This window comes from Pristiophorus japonicus, chromosome 2 (genome assembly GCF_044704955.1).
Source record: "Pristiophorus japonicus isolate sPriJap1 chromosome 2, sPriJap1.hap1, whole genome shotgun sequence".
NCBI classification, from domain to species: Eukaryota; Metazoa; Chordata; class Chondrichthyes; family Pristiophoridae; genus Pristiophorus; species Pristiophorus japonicus.
The window spans coordinates 371,351,490-371,374,648 of NC_091978.1; the positions used below are offsets into that span (position 1 = coordinate 371,351,490).

The 23,159-nt window shown below is 51.4% G+C and overlaps 1 protein-coding gene across 1 annotated transcript in view; it reads right to left on the reverse strand.

Moving 5' to 3' along the window:
* Positions 1 to 283: 283 nt before the first annotated feature.
* LOC139231983 (cyclin-dependent kinase-like 2) overlaps positions 284 to 23,159 on the reverse strand; it is a 54,614-nt gene continuing 31,738 nt past the window's right edge. The window contains exons 6-13 of the mRNA XM_070862545.1: positions 21,684 to 21,772; positions 18,921 to 19,056; positions 13,612 to 13,952; positions 9,595 to 9,688; positions 6,501 to 6,651; positions 4,859 to 4,935; positions 3,998 to 4,065; positions 284 to 500 (exon numbers count right to left, since the gene is read on the reverse strand). Coding sequence (XP_070718646.1) covers positions 284 to 500; positions 3,998 to 4,065; positions 4,859 to 4,935; positions 6,501 to 6,651; positions 9,595 to 9,688; positions 13,612 to 13,952; positions 18,921 to 19,056; positions 21,684 to 21,772 — 1,173 coding nt within the window. The remainder of the gene's footprint in view (positions 501 to 3,997; positions 4,066 to 4,858; positions 4,936 to 6,500; positions 6,652 to 9,594; positions 9,689 to 13,611; positions 13,953 to 18,920; positions 19,057 to 21,683; positions 21,773 to 23,159) is intronic.

The following is a 23,159-nucleotide window of genomic DNA, read 5'->3' on the forward strand; positions in this document are numbered from 1 at the left end:
TATTTGTTCAATTAGTTTGTGGGATGTGACCATCGCTGGCATTGCCGGCATTTATTGCCCATCCCTAATTGCCCCTTGAGAAGGTGGTGGTGAGCCGCCTTCTTGAACCGCTGCAGTCCGTGTGGTGAAGGTGCTCCCACAGTGCTGTTAGGGAGGGAGTTCCAGGATTGTGACCCAGCGACGATGAAGGAACGGCCGATATATTTCCCAGTCAGGATGGTGTGTGACTGGGAGGGGAACGTGGAGGTGGTGGTGTTCCCATGCGCCTGCTGCCCTTGTCCTTCTAGGTGGTAGAGGTCGTGGGTTTGGGAGGTGGTGACACACGCTGACACTCATCGCCTGGCCCCAGCCCCGGGCTGCTGTGGTTCACTTCGGAGCAGGCGTTGAGGAGCCCGACAGCGCTGGTTTGATGCCTCGGAGTGAGGCCGCTGCGATCCCCGTGTGTATCCAGAGGCACTGCAGCAGCAGCGCCACACTCTCCACTCTCCACTCCCCGGCTCCTAAGGGAAGGGTTTAACTCGGGGGAAATTACTGTCCGCACCGTCCTGCAAGGAACTTAGCGAGTTCTGTAACGAAAACAAAAAATGAGTGAGAATGCGTCAGTTGTTCTTTGAATAATTCCACTACTACAACAACAACTTGTATTTATAACACGTCTTTAACGTAATTAAACACCTCAAAGCACTTCATAGCAGTGTTATAAGACAAAAAGACTAAGTGGAGGAAGTGCATCCGGGAGGGCGCTGAGCACCTCGAGTCTCATCGCCGAGAGCATGCAGAAACCAAGCGCAGGCAGCGGAAGGAGCGTGCGGCAAACCAGTCCCACCCTCCCCTTCCCTCAACCACTGTCTGTCCCACCTGTGACAGAGACTGTGGTTCCCGTATTGGAATGTTCAGTCACCTAAGGACTCATTCTAAGAGTGGAAGCAAGTCTTCCTCGATTCCAAGGGACGGCCTATGATGATGATGATGAAGACAAAATAGATAAATTTGACAGCGAGCTGCATAAGTAGAAATTAGCACATGTGACCAGAGATCGGTTTTAAGGAGCGTCTTGAAGGAGGAAAGAGAGGTAGAGAGGCGGAGAGGTTTAAGGGAGTTCCAGAGCTTGGGGCCCAGGCAGCAGAAGGCACAGCCACCAATGGTGGAGCGATTATAATTAGGGATGCTCAAGAGGGCAGAATTAGAGGAGCGCAGAGATCTCGGGGAGTTGTGGGGCTGTGGGGCTGAAGGAGATTACAGGGATAGGGAGGGGCGAGGGCCATGGAGGCATTTGTAAACAAGGATGAGAATTTTGAAATTGAGACGTTGCTTCATTGCCCCAAAACAGCGATGGCAACAGAAACAATGCCACAGGAAAATCAACGGCGGAGCACTCAAAGATCCCTCTAAGAAAACCCTATTCAGCCAGCGCCTTGCTACCAACCTGCCGACCCAGTAACACAGAGACACAGAGACGCAGAGACGCAGAGACGCAGAGAGTCCACAGAGCCTGGTCTGCCCTCAAGGCCTCCATAATCAGCACCTGTGAGGAGACACTCGGTCACTCGACCAGGAAACACCAAGACTGGTTCGACGAGAATGACCAGGAGATCCAGGAGCTGATAAGCCACAAGCGCAAGGCATTCTTGGACTGGGAGCAGCAACACAACTCGAGGGCAAGAAAGCAGGCCGAGGTCCAACAGAAAACCCATGACCTAAAGAAAGGATGGTGGGTGGAGAAAGCACAGGAGATCCAGTAGCTAGCCGACAAACACAATGTGCGAGGATTCTTCAGCACAGTCAATTCTACCTACGGCCCAAGCACACCAGGTCCTACCCCGCTACTGGCCAAGAACGGAGAGGTGCTCATCAAGGACAGTGAGGCAGTCCATGCTGTAAGGGAGTTGTTCTCCATGAGGGGGTCAGGTTCCCTTCTGACCAACTTGAGCGGTTCGAATCGCTCCCCCTCCCTTGGGTTCTGTACTCTGGATTTATGTGGGGGGGGGGTGACAAAAGTGCAGAGGACGCTGGTTTGATGCAAAGAAACTTTGGTTTTATTACAGTCAAAGTAATACAGGCTTATTACTCTCGTAAGAAAATACACGGCCAAACTTACAATCACTCGAATAAAGAACAATACAAGGAAAGGTACAAGGTCAAACCTATAATCACTCTAATAAAGTACCAAACACTACACATTCAGAGGGGGTTGCAGTAAAATGATACCTCCCACCTCCCAATCCCCAATTCTAACTCGGTTAGACTCCAGGGCAGGCAGGGACTATGCTTACCAACCCTTTTGATAGTTAACGGTAGATCGCGGTTGTTTTTCCCTTGATACCACCTTGACTGTGGTTGGTCGCTGCTGCGATGGTGATGTTCTTCCTTCAGGACTTCAGGACTTCGAGGCTGCAGAAGTTAGTTTACAACTGTCGCATTGGTTTCTCTCCTTGTCTTGATGACACAGCGTAGTGTGGTATTAGTCTGTCAGTCAGTGTCATCTGAGGTGGTAGCAGCCTTGTAGCTACCTAGCAACCACCCAACCTGTGTTAAAACAGGGGTCAGTTATACGATTTCAGTGTTCTAATCTTGCCACCAAATCTCTTCAAAATCCTTTGTATAATTTTGGCGGGCTTGGTTCTTCTTTGTAATATTTTGTCGGGTTCGTTGAAAGTTGATATGTCTTGGGTGGGTTGATGTTCGAAAACTGTTTCCTGATGAAATATTAGTTTGGTAATTGCAATGTCCTTTTGTGCTTAGTCTTTCGCATACAGGCTGGATTGGGCCTCTTTGTGATGTACATGCTGAAATGGTTGTCCAGACCCATGTTGATGGGGAGCCACCTCTGGGTGATTTTGTGATGTTAATGTCTCTTGTGGGGGAAGGATTTTCCAATACTCGTTCTTCCAGACAGATTAACTTAGTCCTCACACCCAGGTAGCTTCACTTAATTACACTGTCTCTTGCTAGTTCCGTAGGTTCGCCCACAGCCTTGAGTTTGTCTTTTAAAATCCAAAATTCTATTAAAGTTCGCAGTTTCTTCCATAAGCGCTTTAGAGTTTCAAACTTTTCGGTAGATAGTCCCAAATTAAATTTCCTTTTGAATGAGCCCAAACACAGGGGGGGGGGGTTTCTTGTGAATTTTGCATTCCTTCAGTGCTCGCTGGAAGGGGCACCTCGAGAATCTCCTCAACTGAAACTCTGTCTTCGACGTAAGTGTCCTCGACTCCATCCCGCAGCATGCCACCCACCAACATCTCAGCACAACCCCAGCCCGGCACGAGGTTGAAAAGGCCAGCCGACAACTGAAGAACAACAAGGGCACAGGAGCAGATGGAATCCCCACCGAAACACTAAAACATGGCGGAGAAGCATTACTGGCGCAGATCCATGACCTCATCTCTCTGATCTGGAAGGAGGAGATCATGCTGGGAGATCTCAGAGACGCTGTAACCGTGACCATCAAGAAGAAAGGTGACAAGTCCGACTGCGGTAACTACAGAGGAATCGCCCTGCTGTCGGCCTCAGGGAAAGTCATCTCAAGAATCCTCCTCAATCGCCTTCTCCCTGTGGCTGAAGAGCTCCTCCCAGAGTCGCAATGCGGATTCCGCCCACTAAGGGGCGCAATGGACATGATCTTCACCACGTGGAAGATACAAGAGAAATGCAGGGAACAACCAATCCCTGTACAGGGCCTTCTTTGACCTCACAAAGAAGGCCTTTGACACTGTCAACCGTGAGGGTCTATGGAGCGTCCTCCTCAGTTTCGGCTGCCCTCAAAAATTTGTCAACATCCTCCGCCTGCTCCATGATGACATGCAGGCCGTGATCCTGACCAACGGATACATCACAGACCCAATCCACGTCCGGACCAGGGTCAAGCAGGGCTGCGTCATTGCCCCAACCCTCTTCTCGATCTTCCTCGCTGCAATGCTCCACCTCACCCTCAACAAGCTCCTCACTGGAGTGGAGATAAATTGCAGGACAAACAGGGAAACTGTTCAAACTCTGTCACCTCCAGGTCAGATCCAAGGTCGTCTCATCCTCGGTCATCGAACTACAGTACGCGGACGACACTTGCGTCTGCGCACATTCAGAGGCTTAACTCCAAGCCATCGTCAACACCTTCACTGAGGCGTACGAGAGCATGGGCCTTACACTAAACATTAGTAAGATAAAGGTCGTCCACCAATCTGACCCCGACACACAGCACTGCCCCCCGGTTATCAAAATCCACAACGAGGCCTTGGACAACGTGGTCCATTTTCCAGACCTCAGTAGCCTACTGTCAACAAGGGCAGACGTCGATGACGAGGTCCAACACCGCCTCCAGTGCGCCAGTGTAGCCTTCGGTCGCCTGAGGTAGAGAGTGTTTGAAGACCAGACCCTCAAATCTGGCACCAAGCTCATGGTCGACAGAGCAGTAGTGATACCCGCCCTCCTGTATGGCTCAGAGATGTGGACCATATACAGCAGGCTCCTCAAAACACTGGAGAAGTACCACCAACATTGTCTCCGCAAGATCCTGCAAATCCTGGGGGGACAGACACACCAACGTTAGTGTCCGCGACCAGGCCAACATCCCCAGCATCGAAGCACTGACCACACTCGACCAGCTCCGCTGGGCAGGGCCACATTGTCCGCATGCCCCAGACACGAGACTCCCAAAGCAAGCGCTCTACTCGGAACTCCTACACGGCAAATGAGCCAAAGGTGGGCAGAGGAAACGTTACAAGGACACCCTCAAAGCCTCCCTGATAAACGTCCCTGGCCAACGGGGTGTGTGGTGTGGTGTGGTGTGGTGTGGTGTGGTGTGGTGTGGTGTGGTGTGGTGTGGTGTGGTGTGGTGTGGTGTGGTGTGGGTGTGTACGCTTACCTGTGAGACGGTCGCGAGGGAGGGCATTTTGGATTGGGTGATTTTCCTGCTCTCCTTCCTGATCTTTGAATGCTTGGCTGGGAAAGATGAAATCACGCAGTGTCAGAATTCACAGCACATGACATGTATCCAACACCAATAACCTCACTGTAGCTTTCAGTAAACGAGAAAGTAGCAAGAATGATTCGACAGTCCGACTCTGCATAAATCCAACACTCACATCTAACGGGAATTAGAAAACAGGAAATCTGTCTGGAACTTCAATCAGGTCAGTCAGTCAGGCTCACACTTCGGTTCCGCTCCTCCGCACCTCACCAACGAGCTCTGCTCCTCTCAAAGTGTAGACTCCTTGCTGTGTGTTAAAGTTAACCCCATTCTGGCTAACAGTGTCCGCTGTGGCCCAGTGCAATACTGGGGGAGCACTGCACTGTCGGAGTGGCAGTACTGAGGGAGCGCCGCACTGTCAGAGGGGCAGTACTGAGGGAGCGCCGCACTGTCGGAGGGGCAGTACTGAGGGAGCGCCGCACTGTCGGAGGGGCGGTACTGAGGGAGCGCCACAGTGTCGGAGGGGCAGTACTGAGGGAGCACCGCACTGTCGGAGGGACAGTACTGAGGGAGTGCAGCACTGTCGGAGGGGCAGTACTGAGGGAGCACCGCACTGTCGGAGGGGCAGTACTGAGGGAGTGCAGCACTGTCGGAGGGGCAGTACTGAGGGAGCACCGCACTGTCGGAGGGACAGTACTGAGGGAGCGCCGCACTGTCGGAGGGGCAGTACTGAGGGAGTGCAGCACTGTCGGAGGGGCAGTACTGAGGGAGCACCGCACTGTCGGAGGGGCAGTACTGAGGGAGCGCCGTCTTTCAGATGAGACGTTAAACCGAGGCCCCGTCTGCCCTCTCAGGTGGATGTAAAAGATCCCACGGCACTATTTGGAAGAAGAGCAGGGGAGTTATCCCTGGTGTCCTGGGTCAATATTTATCCCTCAACCAACATCACTAAAATGAATTATCTGAGGGACCATCAATACTGGGGGCCATCAATATCAGACAGTCACTAATAAACCCAATGGGGAATTCAGGAGAAACTTCTTTACCCAGAGAGCGGTGAGAATGTGGAACTCGCTGCCACAGGGAGGGGTTGAGGTGAATAGTATCGATGTATTTAAGGGGAAGCTGGATAAACACATGAGGGAGAAAGGAATAGAAGGATATGGTGATGGGGTGAAATGGAGAGGGGTGGGAGGGGGCTGGTGTGGGGCATAAACCCCGGCACGGAGCGGTGGGACATAAACCCCGGCACGGAGCGGTGGGGCATAAACCCCGGCACGGAGCGGTGGGGCATAAACCCCGGCACGGAGCGGTGGGGCATAAACCCCGGCACGGAGCGGTGGGGCCCAATGACCCGTTTCATTGTACGTCATTCCTGATTTTGAAGACAGCGAGATTATGACACAGAGACTGAGGGCCAATCACAGCGGAGTCAACGCCAGTCCTGCAATAGAGCCCCACCTAGTGGACAACAGATGTAATAACAATAAAAGGTCATGAGGTGAGATCATGTGATCACAGTTTCCTGTTAGTGGCCATCTTGTTTGGTGTGTGCATGTGTGGTGATGTGTGAAGATATCACGCTCCGCTCCGTTACCTTCTGCTTTCAGCTCTGGGAGATGGTTGCAGCTGCTCAGTTCCGGGAGATGCACCTCCGCCCGTTCAGCTTTGAAAGCCTCCCATTTATTTTTGCCAGCGATCGCCACTCTCTCCCGCTGGGTGGAGCGCTCAGCTTTCTCGTACTGAAGCTAAGTGAATGAAGAATAGACAGACAGGTAGTCTGGCGTTTATATAACGTTTCAATCAGGTCTGCCGGAAACATGTCCAGGCGCGGCACGGACAGCGAATCAGCTGGAGGTGTAGCGACTGTCGCGGTTAGGCTACAGACATCAACGTGTATACACGCTGCTCCGCACCTGCGCTCAAAATCACAAGGGGTCTGCACAGAGTCGATCGAGAGGAATTGTTCCCATTGGCGGGAGGGTCGGTAACCAGGGGGACACAGATTTAAGGTGAGGCAGAAGAACCAGAGGGGGAGACAAGGAGAATGTGTTTATGCAGCGAGTTGTTGTGATCGGGAACACGCTGCCTGAAAGGGCGGTGGGAGCAGATTCAATAGTGACTTTCAAACCGGGAATTGGGTAAATACTGGAAGGGGATAAATTTTCCGGGCTGTGGGGAAAGAGCGGGGGGGAGTGGGACTGATTGGATCGCTCTGTCACAGAGCCGGCACAGGCTCGATGGGCCCAATGGCCTCCTGCTGTGCGTTGTGAGGTTTACAAATTTGCCTCTTTCCCGTTAATTTTGGAGCTTGGTCGCCACTCGCAGGCTGGATGAGGTACTGCAAGTGCAGAGCATCGGAGAAACAGCAGGGAAATCTCGATGCCTCGCAGTTGGGAGATTGTGACAGTCCCAAAGGACTCATCCTCTCGCAAAACAGCCGAAATTCTTCAGAGAAATGTCCTCTCATTCCCTTAAGGACAGCAGCAGCAGCAATAATGCACCAAAGCAGTAAAATAGCTGAACAAACTAAAACGAGATTTAGTGTCCTCGACCAGCCCAACATCCCCAGCATTGAAGCACTGACCACACTCGACCAGCTCCGCTGGGCAGGGCCACATCGTCCGCATGTCCCCAGACACGAGACTCCCAAAGCAAGCGCTCGACTCGGAACTCCTTCACGGCAAACGAGCCAAAGGTGGGCAGAGGAAACGTTACAGGGACACCCTCAAAGCCTCCCTGATAAAGTGCAACATCCCCACCGACACCTGGGAGTCCCTGGCCAAAGACCGCTCGAAGTAGAGGAAGTGCATCCGGGAGGGCGCTGAGCACCTCGAGTCTCGTCGCCGAGAGCATGCAGAAACCAAGCGCAGGCAGCGGAAGGAGCATGCGGCAAACCAGTCCCACCCTCCCCTTCCCTCAACCACTGTCTGTCCCACCTGTGACAGGAACTGTGGCTCCTGTGTAAGGACTCATGTTAAGAGTGGAAACAAGTCTTCCTCGATTGCGAGGGACTGACTATGATGATGATGTTGGGGAATCCTGTACGTTTGCATTTGACTCAGCGACACCATGTCCGAGTGAATGTACAGAGAGCCACATTTGCAGGGTGTTAAGTGACGGGTGTGTGTAAGCACTTTGACAGTCCCCAGCGTGGACACCACCTCACTCGATTGTCAAAGTTAGTGGCGATGACACCCCCCGTGCCCACTGACCCACACTGTCTCCCGGTCCGGCAACTCCTCATAAGAACATAAGAAATAGGAGCAGGAGTCGGCCATTCGGCCCCTCGAGCCTGCTCCGCCATTCAATAAGATCACGGCTGATCTGATCATGGACTCAGCTCCGCTTCCCTGCCCGCTCCCCATAACCCTTCAATCCCTTATCACTCAAAAATCTGTCTATCTCCACCTTAAATATATTCAATGACCCAGCCTCCACAGCCCTCTGGGGCAGAGAATTCCAACAATTCACAACCCTCAATTTTAAAATTCTCATCCTCATGTTCCAACCCCTCCATGGCCTCGCCCCTCCCTATCTCTGTAATCTCCTCCAGCCCCACAACCCCCCCCGAGATCTCTGCGCTCCTCTAATTCTGCCCCCCTGAGCATCCCTGATTATAATCGCTCCACCATCGGTGGCCGTGCCTTCTGTTGCCTGGGCCCCAAGCTCTGGAGCTCCCTCCCTAAACCTCTCCGCCTGTCTACCTCGCTTTCCTCCTTTAAGACGCTCCTTAAAATCTACCTCTTTCCTGCCCTAATTTCTCCTCATGTGGCTCGGAGTCAAATTTTGTTTTTTTAACTCTCCTGTAAAACACCTTGGGACATTTTACAACGTTGAAGGCGCTTTATAAATACAAGTTGTTGTTGAGGCAGTCACACTTAAACACTAATGCCACTCACCGGAACCGGTACTCAGGATTACCGGTCAGCTAAACCAGGCGCTGATATCTCTCTCTGCGCAATGGTGGAGGTTTTGTGGTGCGGCACTTGCAGTACTGGGTCTTGCCAGAAAGTGGCGCCAAAGTCCACAGATTATAAACCGGGCCACATTTGGAACCAGGTTCTCGATGTGAGCCACGATAAGGCTCACTCTCTGCCAGTCCATACACACTGAAAAATTGGCCGGAATTAGTGATCCCAGCACAGAGCTCTAATCGGAATATTTTCTTCATGGCATGAGACTAGGAACAGTGGAGGAGTTAAGGGAACATACGAATTAGGAGCAGGAGTCGGCCATTTGGCCCCTCGAGCCTGCTCCGCCATTCAATAAGATCATGGCTGATCTTTGACCTCAACTCCACTTTCCCGCCCGATCCCTATATCCCTCGATTGCCTTAATATCCAAAAATCTATCGATCTCAGCCTTGAATATACTGAAAGACTGAGCCTCCACAGCCCTCTGGGGCAGAGAATTCCAAAGATTCACCACCCTGAGTGAAGAAATTCCTCCTCATCTCAGTCCTAAATGGCCGACACCCGGTGGGTCCTGGGACAGTGGGTCCTGGGACAATGGGACAGTGGGTCCTGGGACAATGGGACAGTGGGACAGTGGGACAGTGGGACAGTTGGGTCAGTGGGTCCTGGGTCAGTGGGACAGTGGGTCCTGGGTCAATTGGGTCAGTGGGTCCCGTGTTGCCGCGGTGATACGCGCGGTGTGTGAATCGCCCATCGGTCAGGGCCCGGACCTACCTGCCCGTTCAAACACAAGTCGAGGAGGCTGGCTGTCGGGGGCTGGCTCCGTTTCCTCAGCGGGTTGATATGTTTCTTCACCTTGTTCTGGACCCTGAGGGGGTAAAAATAAAAATCAGGGGAGGAAAGATCTGGTTCTTATTCGGGTTCCACCAGTGAGATCGCTGTCTGCCAGCCCCTTCACCGGCCAGGGGACGTCAGCCGTATCGCCAAGTGTTCGGGTAGAGCGCAGCAGGCCTTCAGGACGTGGGCCTCGCTGGCAAGGCCGGCATTTATTGCCCATCCCTAACTGCCCCTTGAGAAGGTGGTGGTGAGCCGCCTTCTTGAACCGCTGCAGTCCGTGTGGTGAAGGTGCTCCCACAGTGCTGTTAGGGAGGGAGTTCCAGGATTTTGACCCAGCGACGATGAAGGAACGGCCGATATATTTCCAAGTCAGGATGGTGTGTGACTGGGAGGGGAACGTGGAGGTGGTGGTGTTCCCATGGGCCTGCTGCCCTTGTCCTTCTAGGTGGTAGAGGTCGCGGGTTTGGGAGGTGCTGCCGAAGAAGCCTTGGCGAGTTGCTGCAGTGCATCTTGTAGATGGTACACACTGCAGCCAGGGGGCGCCGGTGGTGGAGGGAGTGAGTGTTGAAGGTGGTGGATGGGGTGTCGATCAAGCGGCTGCTTTGTCCTGGATGGTGTCGAGCTTCTCGAGTGTTGTTGGAGCTGCACTCATCCAGGCAAGTGGAGAGTGTTCCATCACACTCCTGACTTGTGTCTTGTAGATGGTGGAAAGGCTTTGGGGAGTCAGGAGGTGAGACACTCGCCGCAGAATACCCAGCCTCTGACCCGCTCTTGTGGCCACATTATTTATGTGACTGGTCCAGTTAAATACATGAATAGAATCATAGAACGGTGGAGCGCAGGAGGAGACCATCGGCCCATTGCACCTGTGCCGACTGGGATACAGGAATGGGGTTTGGGTAGAAGGGTGAAATGTCCAATGGATTGGTGTTGGGATATTTATTATTTCTATTTTCTTCACATAATGGAGTCAGTCCATTAAAGCAGGGGCCCTGTGTGCTTTACCCTAACACATGCGATGGGTGAGCACTGTGGGATCGTCTCCGCAAATTTGGCAGGAGATTTTCTTGTTGATTGTGACATCCTAATTTGTGGCATCATGTGACACAGTGGCTGGATTTTAATTGGATGATTGGCTCTCGGCGTTCCATTAGGTTAAACCAGTGACATAAGAACATAAGCCGAGGCATGGAATACTAGAGCAGGGAGGTTATGCTTGAACTGAAAAAACACTGGGTAGACCACAGCTGGAGTACTGCGTGCAGTTCTGGTCACCACATTACAGCAAAGATGTGATTGCACTGGAGTGGATAGAGGAGATTTACGAGGATGTTGCTGGGACTGGAGAATTTCGGCTATGAGAAAAGATTGGAGATGCTGAGTCTGTTTTCTTTGGAACAGAGGAGGCTGAGGAGAGACCTGATTGGGGCATGTAAAATTATGAGGGGCCTGGATAGAGTGGATAGGACGGACCTGTTTCCCTTGGCAGAGGGGTCAACAACCAGGGGGCATAGATTTAAAGTAATTGGGATGAGGTTTAGAGAGGATTTGAGGGGAAATGTCTTCACCCAGAGGGTGGTGGGGGTCTGGAACTCAGTGCCTGAAAGGGTGGTAGAGGCAGAAACCCTCACCACATTTAAAAAGTACTTGGATGTGCACCTGAAGTGCCGTAACCTACAGGGCTACGGACCAAGAGCTGGAAAGTGGGATTAGGCTGGATAGCTCTTTGTCAGCCGGCACAGACACGATGGGCCGAATGGCCTCCTTCCGTGCTGTAAACTTCTGTGATTCTATAAGAATTAGGAGCAGGAGTCAGCCATACGGCCCCTCGAGCCTGCTCCGCCATTCAATGAGATCATGGCTGGTCATTGACCTCAACTCCACTCTCCTGTCTGTTCCCCATATCCCTCGACTCCCCTATAGTTTAAAAATCTGTCTATCTCCGCCTTAAATATATTCAATGACCCAGCCCCCACAGCTCTCTGGGGCAGAGAATTCCACAGATTTACAACCCTCAAAGAAATTCCTCCTCATCTCAATTTTAAGGTGGAGCAGGTTGGGTCTATACACATTGGAGTTCAGAAGAATGAGAGGTGATCTTAGTGAAACATATAAAATACTGAGGGGACTTGACAGAGTAGATGCAGAGAGGATGTTTCCTCTCGTGGGGGAATCTCGAACTAGGGGGCATAGTCTCAGAAAATTGAGATGAGGAGGAATTTCTTCTCTGAGGGTTGTAAATCTGTGGAATTCTCTGCCCCAGGGAGCTGTGGAGGCTGGGTCATTGAATATATTTAAGATGGAGATAGACAGATTTTTGAGCGATAAGGGAGTGAAGGGTTATGGGGAGCGGGCAGGGAAGTGGAGCTGAGTCCATGATCAGATCAGCCATGATCTTATTGAATGGCGGAGCAGGTTCGAAGGGCCGTATGGCCTACTCCTGCTCCTGTTTGTTATGTTCTTTTGTAAGGTCAGGAACTTGGGCTGGGTTGGGGAGCTCTATCCGGTCTGGGGTCTGAAGTCAGAATGGCTCGAATTACACTTTGTAAAGACACTCAGAACTTGGGCTGGGCGGTTCCAATTACACATTCCAGAGAAACTTCTGGGTGTGACTTATCCTCCAAGGGGACCAATCAGCAATCAGATCATGTGATAATGGAGAGCCAGAGCATTTTTCGAGTGCAAATAGCTCTGTCGCAAAACTAGAGGCCATCAATATAGAAACATAGAAAATAGGTGCAGGAGTCGGCCATTCGGCCCTTCGAGCCTGCACCGCCATTCAATAAGATCATGGCTGATCATTCCCTCAGTACCCCTTTCCTGCTTTCTCTCCATACCCCTTGATCCCCTTAGCCTTAAGGGCCATATCTAACGCCCTCTTGAATATATCCAATGAACTGGCATCAACAACTCTCTGCGGCAGGAATTCCACAGGTTCACAACTCTCTGAGTGAAGAAGTTTCTCCTCATCTCAGTCCTAAATGGCCTACCCCTTACTCTTATCCTGGTTCTGGACTCCCCAACATCGGGAACATTCTTCCTGCATCTAACCTGTCCAGTCCCGTCAGAATCTTATACGTTTCTATGAGATCCCCTCTCATCCTTCTAAACTCCAGTGAATAAAGGCCTAGTTAATCCAGTCTCTCCTCATATGACAGCCCAGCCATCCCGCGAATCAGTCTGGTGAACCTTCGCTGCACTCCCTCAATAGCAAGAACGTCTTTCCTCAGATTAGGAGATCAAAACTGAACACAATATTCCAGGTGAGGCCTCACCAAGGCTCTGTACCACTGCAGTAAGACCTCCCTGCTCCTATACTCAAATCCCCTAGCTATGAAGGCCAACATGCCATTTGCCGCCTTCACCGCCTGATGTATCTGCATGCCAACTTTCAATGACTGATGTACCATGACACCCAGGTCTCGCTACACCTCCCCTTTTCCTAATCTGCTGCCATTCAGATAATATTCTGCCTTCGTGTTTTTGCCCCCAAAGTGGATAACCTCACATTTATCCACATTATACTGCATCTGCCATGCATTTGCCCACTCACCTGTCCAAGTCACCCTGCAGCCTCTTAGCATCCTCAAGAAGATGGTCACCAAGAAATACAATGGGGAATTCAGGAGAAACTTCTTTACCCAGAGAGCGGTGAGTATGTGGAACTCACTGCCACAGGGAGGGGTTGAGGCGAATAGTATCGATGTATTTAAGGGGAAGCTGGATAAGCATATAGGGGAAGGGAATAGAGGGTTATGCTGATAGATTTAGATGAGGAAAGACGGGAGGAGGCTCGAGTGGAGCACAAACGCCGGCATGGACCTGGTTGGGCCCAATGGCCTGTTTCTGGGCCGTATATCCAATGGAATCCTCTGTATTCATATTTAACTGGGGCTGAAAAAAGAGAAGTTGGTTACCGGCGTTCCGTCGTTACATCAAGACGGTTGGACCTACCAGAAGTTGGCTTGTTCCAAGACTCCGATGCCAGAACCCAAGTTCACGCCGAGGGTGCTGGTGTGGAGGGTGGAAGGGTTCTGAGCAATACGAGGAATGACGGAGCCTGCTGGTGACCTTGGACAATCCAGGCCGGCGTTCTGTTCTTTCACCAGTCCCTGAGACGTGACCTTACTTGATCCTAAGGCCCTGAACGTCCCGCTGTCGGCAACGTTGTCACGCAATTCGTCCAACGCTCTCTCCAGCCGGGCAGCTTTCTCAGACCCAACTTTTGCGGCTTTGGCTCTCGGCAGTTTTCCGTCCGCTTTGCTCTCCTTGTTTCTCCCCTCCGCCTCTTCATCCTGCTTGGCAAGAAGGCAACAAAAACATCCTTCAGTTCTCCCGCGCACCTTTATCGCTCTCTCCATCCACCAGAGCAAATAACCAGTGGCAGTGCGGCATTCTCTGGGAGAATGTTAAGTTAACGCTGGCCCAGATTCCGCGGTCAGTGGTAAACGAACAGCGCTCGCTGCCCACCACATGCACACTGGCCCGCAGGCCCTATGTGAGCTTTTACACTGGAACTTGCTGGGATTGGAAGTACAAAACAGCGCGGTGCCCACGACAGGGCATCTGGGGCCTGTGTGAACAGGTCAAGCAACAGTGTGTCTCCTCAACCAATCATAAGAACACAACAACATAAGAAATAGGAGCAGGAGTCGGCCATTTGGCCCCTCGAGCCTGTTCTGCCATTCAATAAGATCATGGCTGATCTGATCCTGGCCTCAAGCTCCACTTCCTCAGAAAGCTATGGAAGCTGGGTCATTGAAAAAATTTAAGGCAGAGATGGACAGTTTCTTAACCGATAAGGGAATAAGGGGTTAGGGGGAGCGGGCAGGGAAGTGGAGCTGAGTCCATGATCGGAATAGCCAAGATCTTATTGAATAGTGGAGTAGGCTCGAGGGGTCGTATGGCCTACTCCTGCTCCTATTTCTTATGTTCTTATGTTCTCATGTTCCCTGCCCTCTCCCCATAACCCTTGACTCCCTTACCATTCAAAAATCTGTCTATCTCCACCTTAAATATATTCAATGACCCAGCCTCCACAGCTCTCTGGGGCAGAGAATTCCAAAGATTCACCACCCTCAGAGAGAAGAAATTCCTCCTCATCTCAGTTTTAAATGGGCGACCCCTTATTCTGAGACAATGCCCCCTAGTTCTAGTCTTCCCCCCACGAGGGGAAACATCCTCTCTGCATCTACCCTGTCAAGCTCCCTCAATATCTTATATGTTTCAATAAGATCATTTCTCAATCTTCTAAACTCCAATGAGTATAGGCCCAACCTGTTCAACCTTTCTTCATAAGACAACCCCTTCATTGCAGGAATCAACCGAGTGAACCTTCTCAGAACTGCCTCCAATGCAAGTTGAAGAATCTTTACTAAGACACACAGAGTCTGAACCAGGAAGTATAAGTTAAAATATTTAAGTAATTGCCCAATTATGTCCAGAAAGTGAAATAGAGAGGGAAAGAAAGATGGGATTAAGAGAGATAAAAAAGAGATAGAAAGAAAAAGTTAAAAAGAAATTATATATATTGAAATTGTTTAAAGTTTTTAAATCTCCAACAATAATTAAAAACTGAAGGACTGAGACGCCACACTTGTAAAAGATACTTTTCAGGACCAGAGAGGTTGTTTGGCAGTAATTATGACATCATCAATGTCCCATCTAATTTGTTTATCCTGCGTGGAAACTTTAAATTTGCTGCGCGCTGGGCGTACACGATATCTCTTCCAGCAGCGGCAGGTGCTGAGCGGACCGTGCGTGACCTCGCCATCGCTTGTCTTGGGGAGGGACATTGCGCTTATCGCAAGAGTACAAGAGCAAGGAGGTTTATGCTTGAACTGTGCAAAACACTAGTTAGGTCACAGCTAGAGTACTGCGTGCAGTTCTGGTCACCACATTACAGGAAAGATTTGATTGCACTGGAGAGGGTACAGAGGAGATTTACGAGGATGTTGCCTGGACTGGAGAATTTTAGCGATGAGAAAAGATTGGATAGGCTGGGGTTATTTTTTTTGGAACAGAGAAGGCTGAGGGGAGACCTGATTGTATAAAATTATGAGGGGCCTGGATAGAGTGGATAGGAAGGACCTATTTCCCTCAGCAGAGGGGTTAATAACCAGGGGACACAGATTTAAAGTAATTGGGGGGGAGGTTTAGAGGGGATTTGAGGAGAACTTTCTTCACCCAGAGGGTGATGGGGGTCTGGAACTCACTGCCTGAAAGGGTGGTAGAGGCAGAAACCCTCACCACATTTAAAAAGTACCTGGATGTGCACCTGAAATGTCGTAACCTACAGGGCTACAGACCCAGAGCTGGAAAGTGGGATTAGGCTGGGGAGCTCTTTGTCGGCCAGCACGGACACGATGGGCCGAATGGCCTCCTCCTGTGCTGTAAATTTCTGTGATTCTCTGAAAATACGCATCAGAGGCAAAGTAACAACAACTTATATTGATACAGTTCCTTGAACATAGTAAAACCAGAGCATAATCGGACAAAATCTGGCACTGAGCCACTTAAGGAGATATTAGGGCAGGTGAGCAAAAGCTTGGCCAAAGAGGTCGGTTTTATGGAGCATCTTAAAGGAGGAGAGAGGTAGAGAGGTTTAGGGAGGGAGTTCCAGGGCTTGGGGCCTAGGCAACAGAAGGAACAGCCACTGATGGTGGAGCGATTATAATCAGGAATGCTCAAGAGGGCAGAATTAGAGGATCGCAGAGATCTCAGAGAGATGTAGGGCTCGAGGAAGTTACAGAAATAAGGAGGGGTGAGGGGCTGGAGGAGGTTACAGAGATAGGGAGGGTTATGGGGTTGGAGGAGGTTACAGAGATAGGGAGGGGTGAAGGGGCTGGAGGAGGTTACAGAGATAGGGAGGGTTATGGGGTTGGAGGAGGTTACAGAGATAGGGAGGGTTATGGGGTTGGAGGAGGTTACAGAGATAGGGTGAGTTTGTGAGGCTGGAGGAGGTTACAGAGATAGGGAGGAGTGAAGGGGCTGCAGGAGGTTACAGAGCTATGGAGAGGCGAGGGCTATGGAGGGAATCACCCTAACCCATATCGTATAACTAAGGGTATACAGCCTCTTTCTATCCTTCGATCAAGGGGTAAAGACCCTGGCACCCAATTGCACAATATAAATGGAGATCACTGAGAACAGACCGATTGAAGGGAAATGGATGAAGCAGGAAGTGATAGTGGAGAGAAGGGGTGACATGGGGGAGAGCCGAGACAATAACGAGACCACCCAGTCTTGGCTGGGACTGAATGGTTAACAACTCTTTTGCTCCACCATCGCCTTATATCCTCACCCATTTCTCCTTTATTCTTCCAGTGACCCTGTACCTCTGTCCTGCTCCTTCCCTGTGTTACTGCAACCACTCATAGCGAACGCTTCTCGCGCTGCTACTGAACTACCATCGCACACCGATTTAGAAACACTATTTTACGCAGACTTTAAACCCTGCTCATATCTAGGCTGACACCAGATTGAAAAACAGATTATCGGGTCATTATCACATTGCTGTTTGTGGGAGCTTGCTGTGCTCAAATTGGCTGCTGCGTTTCCCACATTACAACAGTGACTACACTTTTTAAAACGTACTTCATTGGCTGTAAAGCGCTTTGGGATGTCCGATGGTCGTGAAAGGCGCTATAGAAATGCAAGTCTATCCTTTCTTTAAAGAAGATTCTCCTGAATTCCTGATTGGATTTATAAGTGATTATCTTATATTTATGCTCCACACCAGCCCCCTCCCACACCTCCTCGTCTCCCCCCCATCACTATACCCTTCTATTCCTTTCTCCCTCAAGGTCTTCTCTTGTGGATGGATAGGGGAAGATTAACCTGTCCAAATCTTCAATCAAGATGAAAGGCTCTACTCGAAATGGATAACGATTTTAATGTTAACACTGGAGTATTGTGCACAGTGTCGGTCTCCTTACCTAAGGAAGGATACACTTGCCATAGAGGGAGTGCAACGAAGGTTCACCAGACTGAGTCCTGGGATGGGGGGATTGTCCTATGAGGAGAGATTGAGCAGACTAGGCCAATATTCTCTCGAGTTTAGAAGAATGAGAGGTGATCACATTGAAACATACAAAATTCTTATAGGGCTTGACAGGGTAGATGCAGGGAGGGTGTTTCCCCCGGGCTGGGGAGTCTAGAACCAGGGGTCACAGTCTCAGGATAAGGGGTCGGCCATTTAGGACTGAGATGAGGAGGAATTTCTTCATAGAAACATAGAAAGTAGGTGCAGGAGTAGGCCATTCGGCCCTTTGAGCCTGCACCACCATTCAATATGATTATGGCTGATCATGCACCTCAGTACCCCATTCCTGCTTTCTCTCCATACCCCTTGATCCCTTTAGCTGTAAGGGCCATATCTAACTCCCTTTTGAATATATGTAACGAACTGGCCTCAACAACTTTCACTCAGAGGGTGGTGAATCTCTGGAATTCTCTGCCCCAGAGGGCTGTGGAGGCTCAGTCTCTGAGTATATTCAAGGCTGAGATCGATAGATTTTTGGATATTAAGGGAATCGAGGGATATGGGGATCGGGCGGGAAAGTGGAGTTGAGGTCGAAGATCAGCCGTGATCTCATTGAATGGTGGAGCAGGCTCGAGGGGCCGAATGGCTGACTCCTGCTCCTGTGTAACAGGCTCGAGGGGCCGAATGGCCGACTCCTGCTCCTGTGTAACAGGCTCGAGGGGCCGAATGGCTGACTCCTGCTCCTGTGTAACAGGCTCGAGGGGCCGAATGGCTGACTCCTGCTCCTGTGTAACAGGCTCGAGGGGCCGAATGGCTGACTCCTGCTCCTGTGTAACAGGCTCGAGGGGCCGAATGGCCGACTCCTGCTCCTGTGTAACAGGCTCGAGGGGCCGAATGGCTGACTCCTGCTCCTGTGTAACAGGCTCGAGGGGCCGAATGGCCGACTCCTGCTCCTGTGTAACAGGCTCGAGGGGCCGAATGGCTGACTCCTGCGCCTGTGTAACAGGCTCGAGGGGCCGAATGGCCGACTCCTGCTCCTGTGTAACAGGCTCGAGGGGCCGAATGGCTGACTCCTGTTCCTGTGTAACAGGCTCGAGGGGCCGAATGGCCGACTCCTGCTCCTGTGTAACAGGCTCGAGGGGCCGAATGGCCGACTCCTGCTCCTGTTTTTTATGTTCTGAGGTAGAAGACTTGAAATTCGTTCACTCCAACTTTGTGACAGGATTTTCTGTGTGATCACTCAGTCCCCAAAACTGTCCCATTCCTCGGCCCAACTCACCTGTGAATTTGTTACAGACTTTTTCTGGTTTTCCGATTGTTCCTCCACATCCTTCTTGCCAATTTTCGACCTCTTGGGTAGTGGAAGATTATCTTTCAAGTCCCTCTGACTTCGAACTCCAAGCTCCCGGGTAAATCTAGTCACAGACACAAGACCAAACCCAATTACTTTCCAACTGTCCTTCGGAGAATTTCATCGAATTTTACGGCACAGAAACAAGGCCACTGGGCCCCACCGCTCCGTGCCGGGGTTTATGTCCCACCGCTCCGTGCCGGGGTTTATGTCCCACCGCTCCGTGCCGGGGTTTATGTCCCACCGCTCCGTGCCGGGGTTTATGCCCCACCGCTCCGTGCCGGGGTTTATGCCCCACCACTCCGTGCCGGGGTTTATGTCCCACCGCTCCGTGCCGGGGTTTATGCCCCACCGCTCGTGCCGGGGTTTATGTCCCACCGCTCCGTGTCGGGGTTTATGTCCCACCGCTCCGTGCCGGGGTTTATGTCCCACCGCTCCGTGCCGGGGTTTATGTCCCACCACTCCGTGCCGGGGTTTATGCCCCACCGCTCCGTGCCGGGGTTTATGTCCCACCGCTCCGTGCCGGGGTTTATGCCTCACCGCTCCGTGCCGGGGTTTATGCCCCACCGCTCCGTGCCGGGGTTTATGCCCCACCGCTCCGTGCCGGGGTTTATGTCCCACCACTCCGTGCCGGGGTTTATGCTCCACACCAGCCCCCTCCCACCCCTCTCCATCTCACCCCATCACCATATCCTTCTATTCCCTTCATGCTGTGCACAAATTGCCTGCCGCGTTTCCCACATGACAACAGTGACTACACTTCAAAAAGTACTTCATTGGCTGTAAAGCGCTTTGAGACATCCGATGGTCGTGAAAGGCGCTATATAAATGCATGTCTGTCTTTCTTTCTAACGTTCTCACTTTCTTTCTTTGTTACTGGGGTCATGTGACTATATGACTCGATATTGAGTACAAAACAACAACGACCTGCATTTATATAGCAGCGTAAAACGTCCCAGGAAAGAAAAAGAAAGACTTGCATTTCTATAGCGCCTTTCACGACCACCGGACATCTCAAAGTGCTTTACAGTCAATGAAGTACTTTTTGAAGTGTAGTCACTGTTGTAATGAGGGAAACACGGCAGCCAATTTGCGCACAGCAAGCTCCTACACACAGCAATACAATAATGACCAAATAATCTGTTTTTTGATTGTTGATTGAGGGATAAAGATTGGCCCCAGGACACCGGGGATAACTCCCCTGCTCTTCTTCGAAATAGTGCCGTGGGATCTTTTATGTCTACATGAGAGGGCAGACAGGGCCTCGGTTTAATGTCTCATCCAAAAGACGGCCCCTCCAACAGTGCAGCGCTCCCTCAGTACTGCTCCTCCGACAGTGCGGCACTCCCTCAGTAGTGCCCCTCCCTCAATACTGCACTGGGAATGTCAGCCTAGATATTTGTGCTCAAGTCTCTGGAGTGGGATTGGAACCCAGAACCTTCTGACTCAAGTGCTAACACAAGGCACTTCACAGGAGCGATGATCAGACAAAATTTGACACTGAGCCACATAAGGAGAAATTAGCGCAGGTGACCAAAGGCTTGGTCAAAGGGGTCGGTTTTAAGGAGCGTCTTAAAAGGTGGAGATGCCACAGGAAGAATGTTCCCAATGTTGGGGAAGTCCAGAACCAGGGGTCACAGTCCAAGGATAAGGGGTAAGCCATTTAGGACCGAGATGAGGAGAAACTTCTTCACCCAGAGAATTGTGAACCTGTGGAATTCTCTACCACAGAAAGTTGTTGAGGCCAGTTCATTAGATATATTCAAAAGGGAGTTAGATGTGGCCCTTACGGCTAAAGGGATCAAGGGGTATGGAGAGAAAGCAGGAGTGGGGTACTGAAGTTGCATGATCAGCCATGATCATATTGAATGGTGGTGCAGGCTCGAAGGGTTGAATGGCCTGCTCCTGCACCTATTTTCTATGTTTCTAATACCGGGGCCCAAAGGGTTAAACCCCGAGGGCAGGTCGCACAGACTGGGCTGTGTTCCCTCGAGTGTGGAAGATTAAGGGGCGATCTAATCGAGGTGTTTACGATGATTAAAGGAGTTGATGGGGTCGATCGAGAGAAACTATTCCCTCTGGTGGGGGGAGTCCAGAACAAGGGGACGTCACCTTAAAATTAGAGCCCGGCCGTTCAGGGTGATGTCAGGGAGCACTTCTTCACACAAAGGGTGCTGGGAATCTGGAACTCTCTCCCCCAAAACGCTGCTGGGGCCGGGGGTGGGGGCAGGGGGGGGTCAATTGGAAATGTCAGAACAGAGAGCGGCAGGTTTTTGTTGGGTGAGGGTATTGAGGATTACGGAACCAAGGTGGGACGATGGAGTTGCAGATGCTGATCAGCCAGAATCCCAGTGAATGGGGGAACAGGCTCGAGGGGCTGAATGGCCTCCTCCTGTTCCTCTGCTTTTATTCAAACTTAGGCTGCTGATCACAATGCTCAAAAAATCTGTAGGCCGCACGCTTGCGATATTCCGCCCTGGGAGCTCGGCACGGGATTCCGCGACAAGAGCGTGCAAGTGCAAAGGTTCACTCGAGTGACTGCGTTACCGATAATAACTCGATGACACGATGGGCCGAATGGCCTCCACCCGTGCCGTAAATTTCTATGATTGAGAAGTGTGCGCTTTGATTTCGCCCCCTGCTCCTGCCCCGTGCTCAAGATCCATATTTAATCTTCTTGCTTCACCTCACCTTTCGGAAAAGCCGTCAATTGTGAAATAGTCTTGTTGCAGCAACTCGGCACAGGATGGCCGTTTATCAGGGTCGATCAGCAAACATTTCTGGAAAGAAAATAGCCACAGCCGAGAGCAAAGTTAAATGTACAATCCACCTGTATCGATGACAGTTCGCCTTTCACAGGAGCAATTATCGAACTCAATTTGACACCGAGCCGCGGAAGGAGATATTAGCGCAGGTCAAAGAGGGAGGTTTTAAGGAGCGTCTTTAAAGAAGGAGAGAGAGGTAGAGAGGCGGAGAGGTTTAGGGAGGGAGTTCCAGAGCTTGGGGCCCAGGCAACAGAAGGCACGGCCAACGATGGTGGAGCGATTATAATCAGGGATGCTCAGGAGGGCAGAATTAGAGGAGCGCAGACATCTCGGAGGGTTGTGGGGCTGGAGGAGATTACAGAGATAGGGAGGGGCGAGGGCCATGGAGGGATTTGAAAATAAAGATGAGAATTTTGAAATTGAGACATTGCTTAACCGGGAGCCAATGGAGATCAGCGAGCACAGGGGGTGATGGGTGAGCGGGACTTGGTGTGAGTTAGGATACGGGTCAGCGAGTACAGGGGGTGATGGGTAAGTGGGACTTGGTGCGAGTTAGGACACGGGGCAGTGGGTTTTGGATGACCTCAAGTAGAATGTGGGAGAAAGATGGCACCTCCAAAAGTGCTGAATCCCTCAGTACTGCCGCTCCGACAGTGCAGCACTCCCTCAGTACTGCCCCTCCGACAGTGCAGCACTCCCTCAGTACTGCCCCTCCGACAGTGCAGCACTCCCGCAGAACTGCCCCTCCGACAGTGCAGCACTCCCTCAGTACTGCCCCTCCAACAGTGCAACACTCCCTCAGTACTGCCCCTCCGACAGTGCAGCACTCCCTCAGTACTGCCCCTCCGACAGTGCAGCACTCCCGCAGAACTGCCCCTCCGACACTCCCTCAGTACTGCCCCTCCAACAGTGCAACACTCCCTCAGTACTGCCCCTCCGACAGTGCAGCACTCCCTCAGTACTGCCCCTCCGACAGTGCAGCACTCCCGCAGAACTGCCCCTCCGATAGTGCGGCACTCCCGCAGAACTGCCCCTCCGACAGTGCAGCACTCCCTCAGTACTGCCCCTCCAACAGTGCAACACTCCCTCAGTACTGCCCCTCCAACAGTGCGGCACTCCCTCAGTACTGCACTGGGAGTGTCAACCTAGATTTTATGTTCTAGTCGGCGGAGTGGGACTTGAACCCACAACCTCCTGACACAGTTGAGAGTGTTGCCCACCGAGCCACAACTGGCACTGAAGCTCTGTCTCAATGCTTGACATGGACCAACAGTTAATGTACGTCAGGTTGCGAGGAGACACATTGTGGCCTGGGCACCTGGTCCATTTTGGGGCAATTTTGTCCAGTAGGTCTTCTTCTGCCACATTTGGATCGATTCGCTTCAAAACTGAGGTTGATATA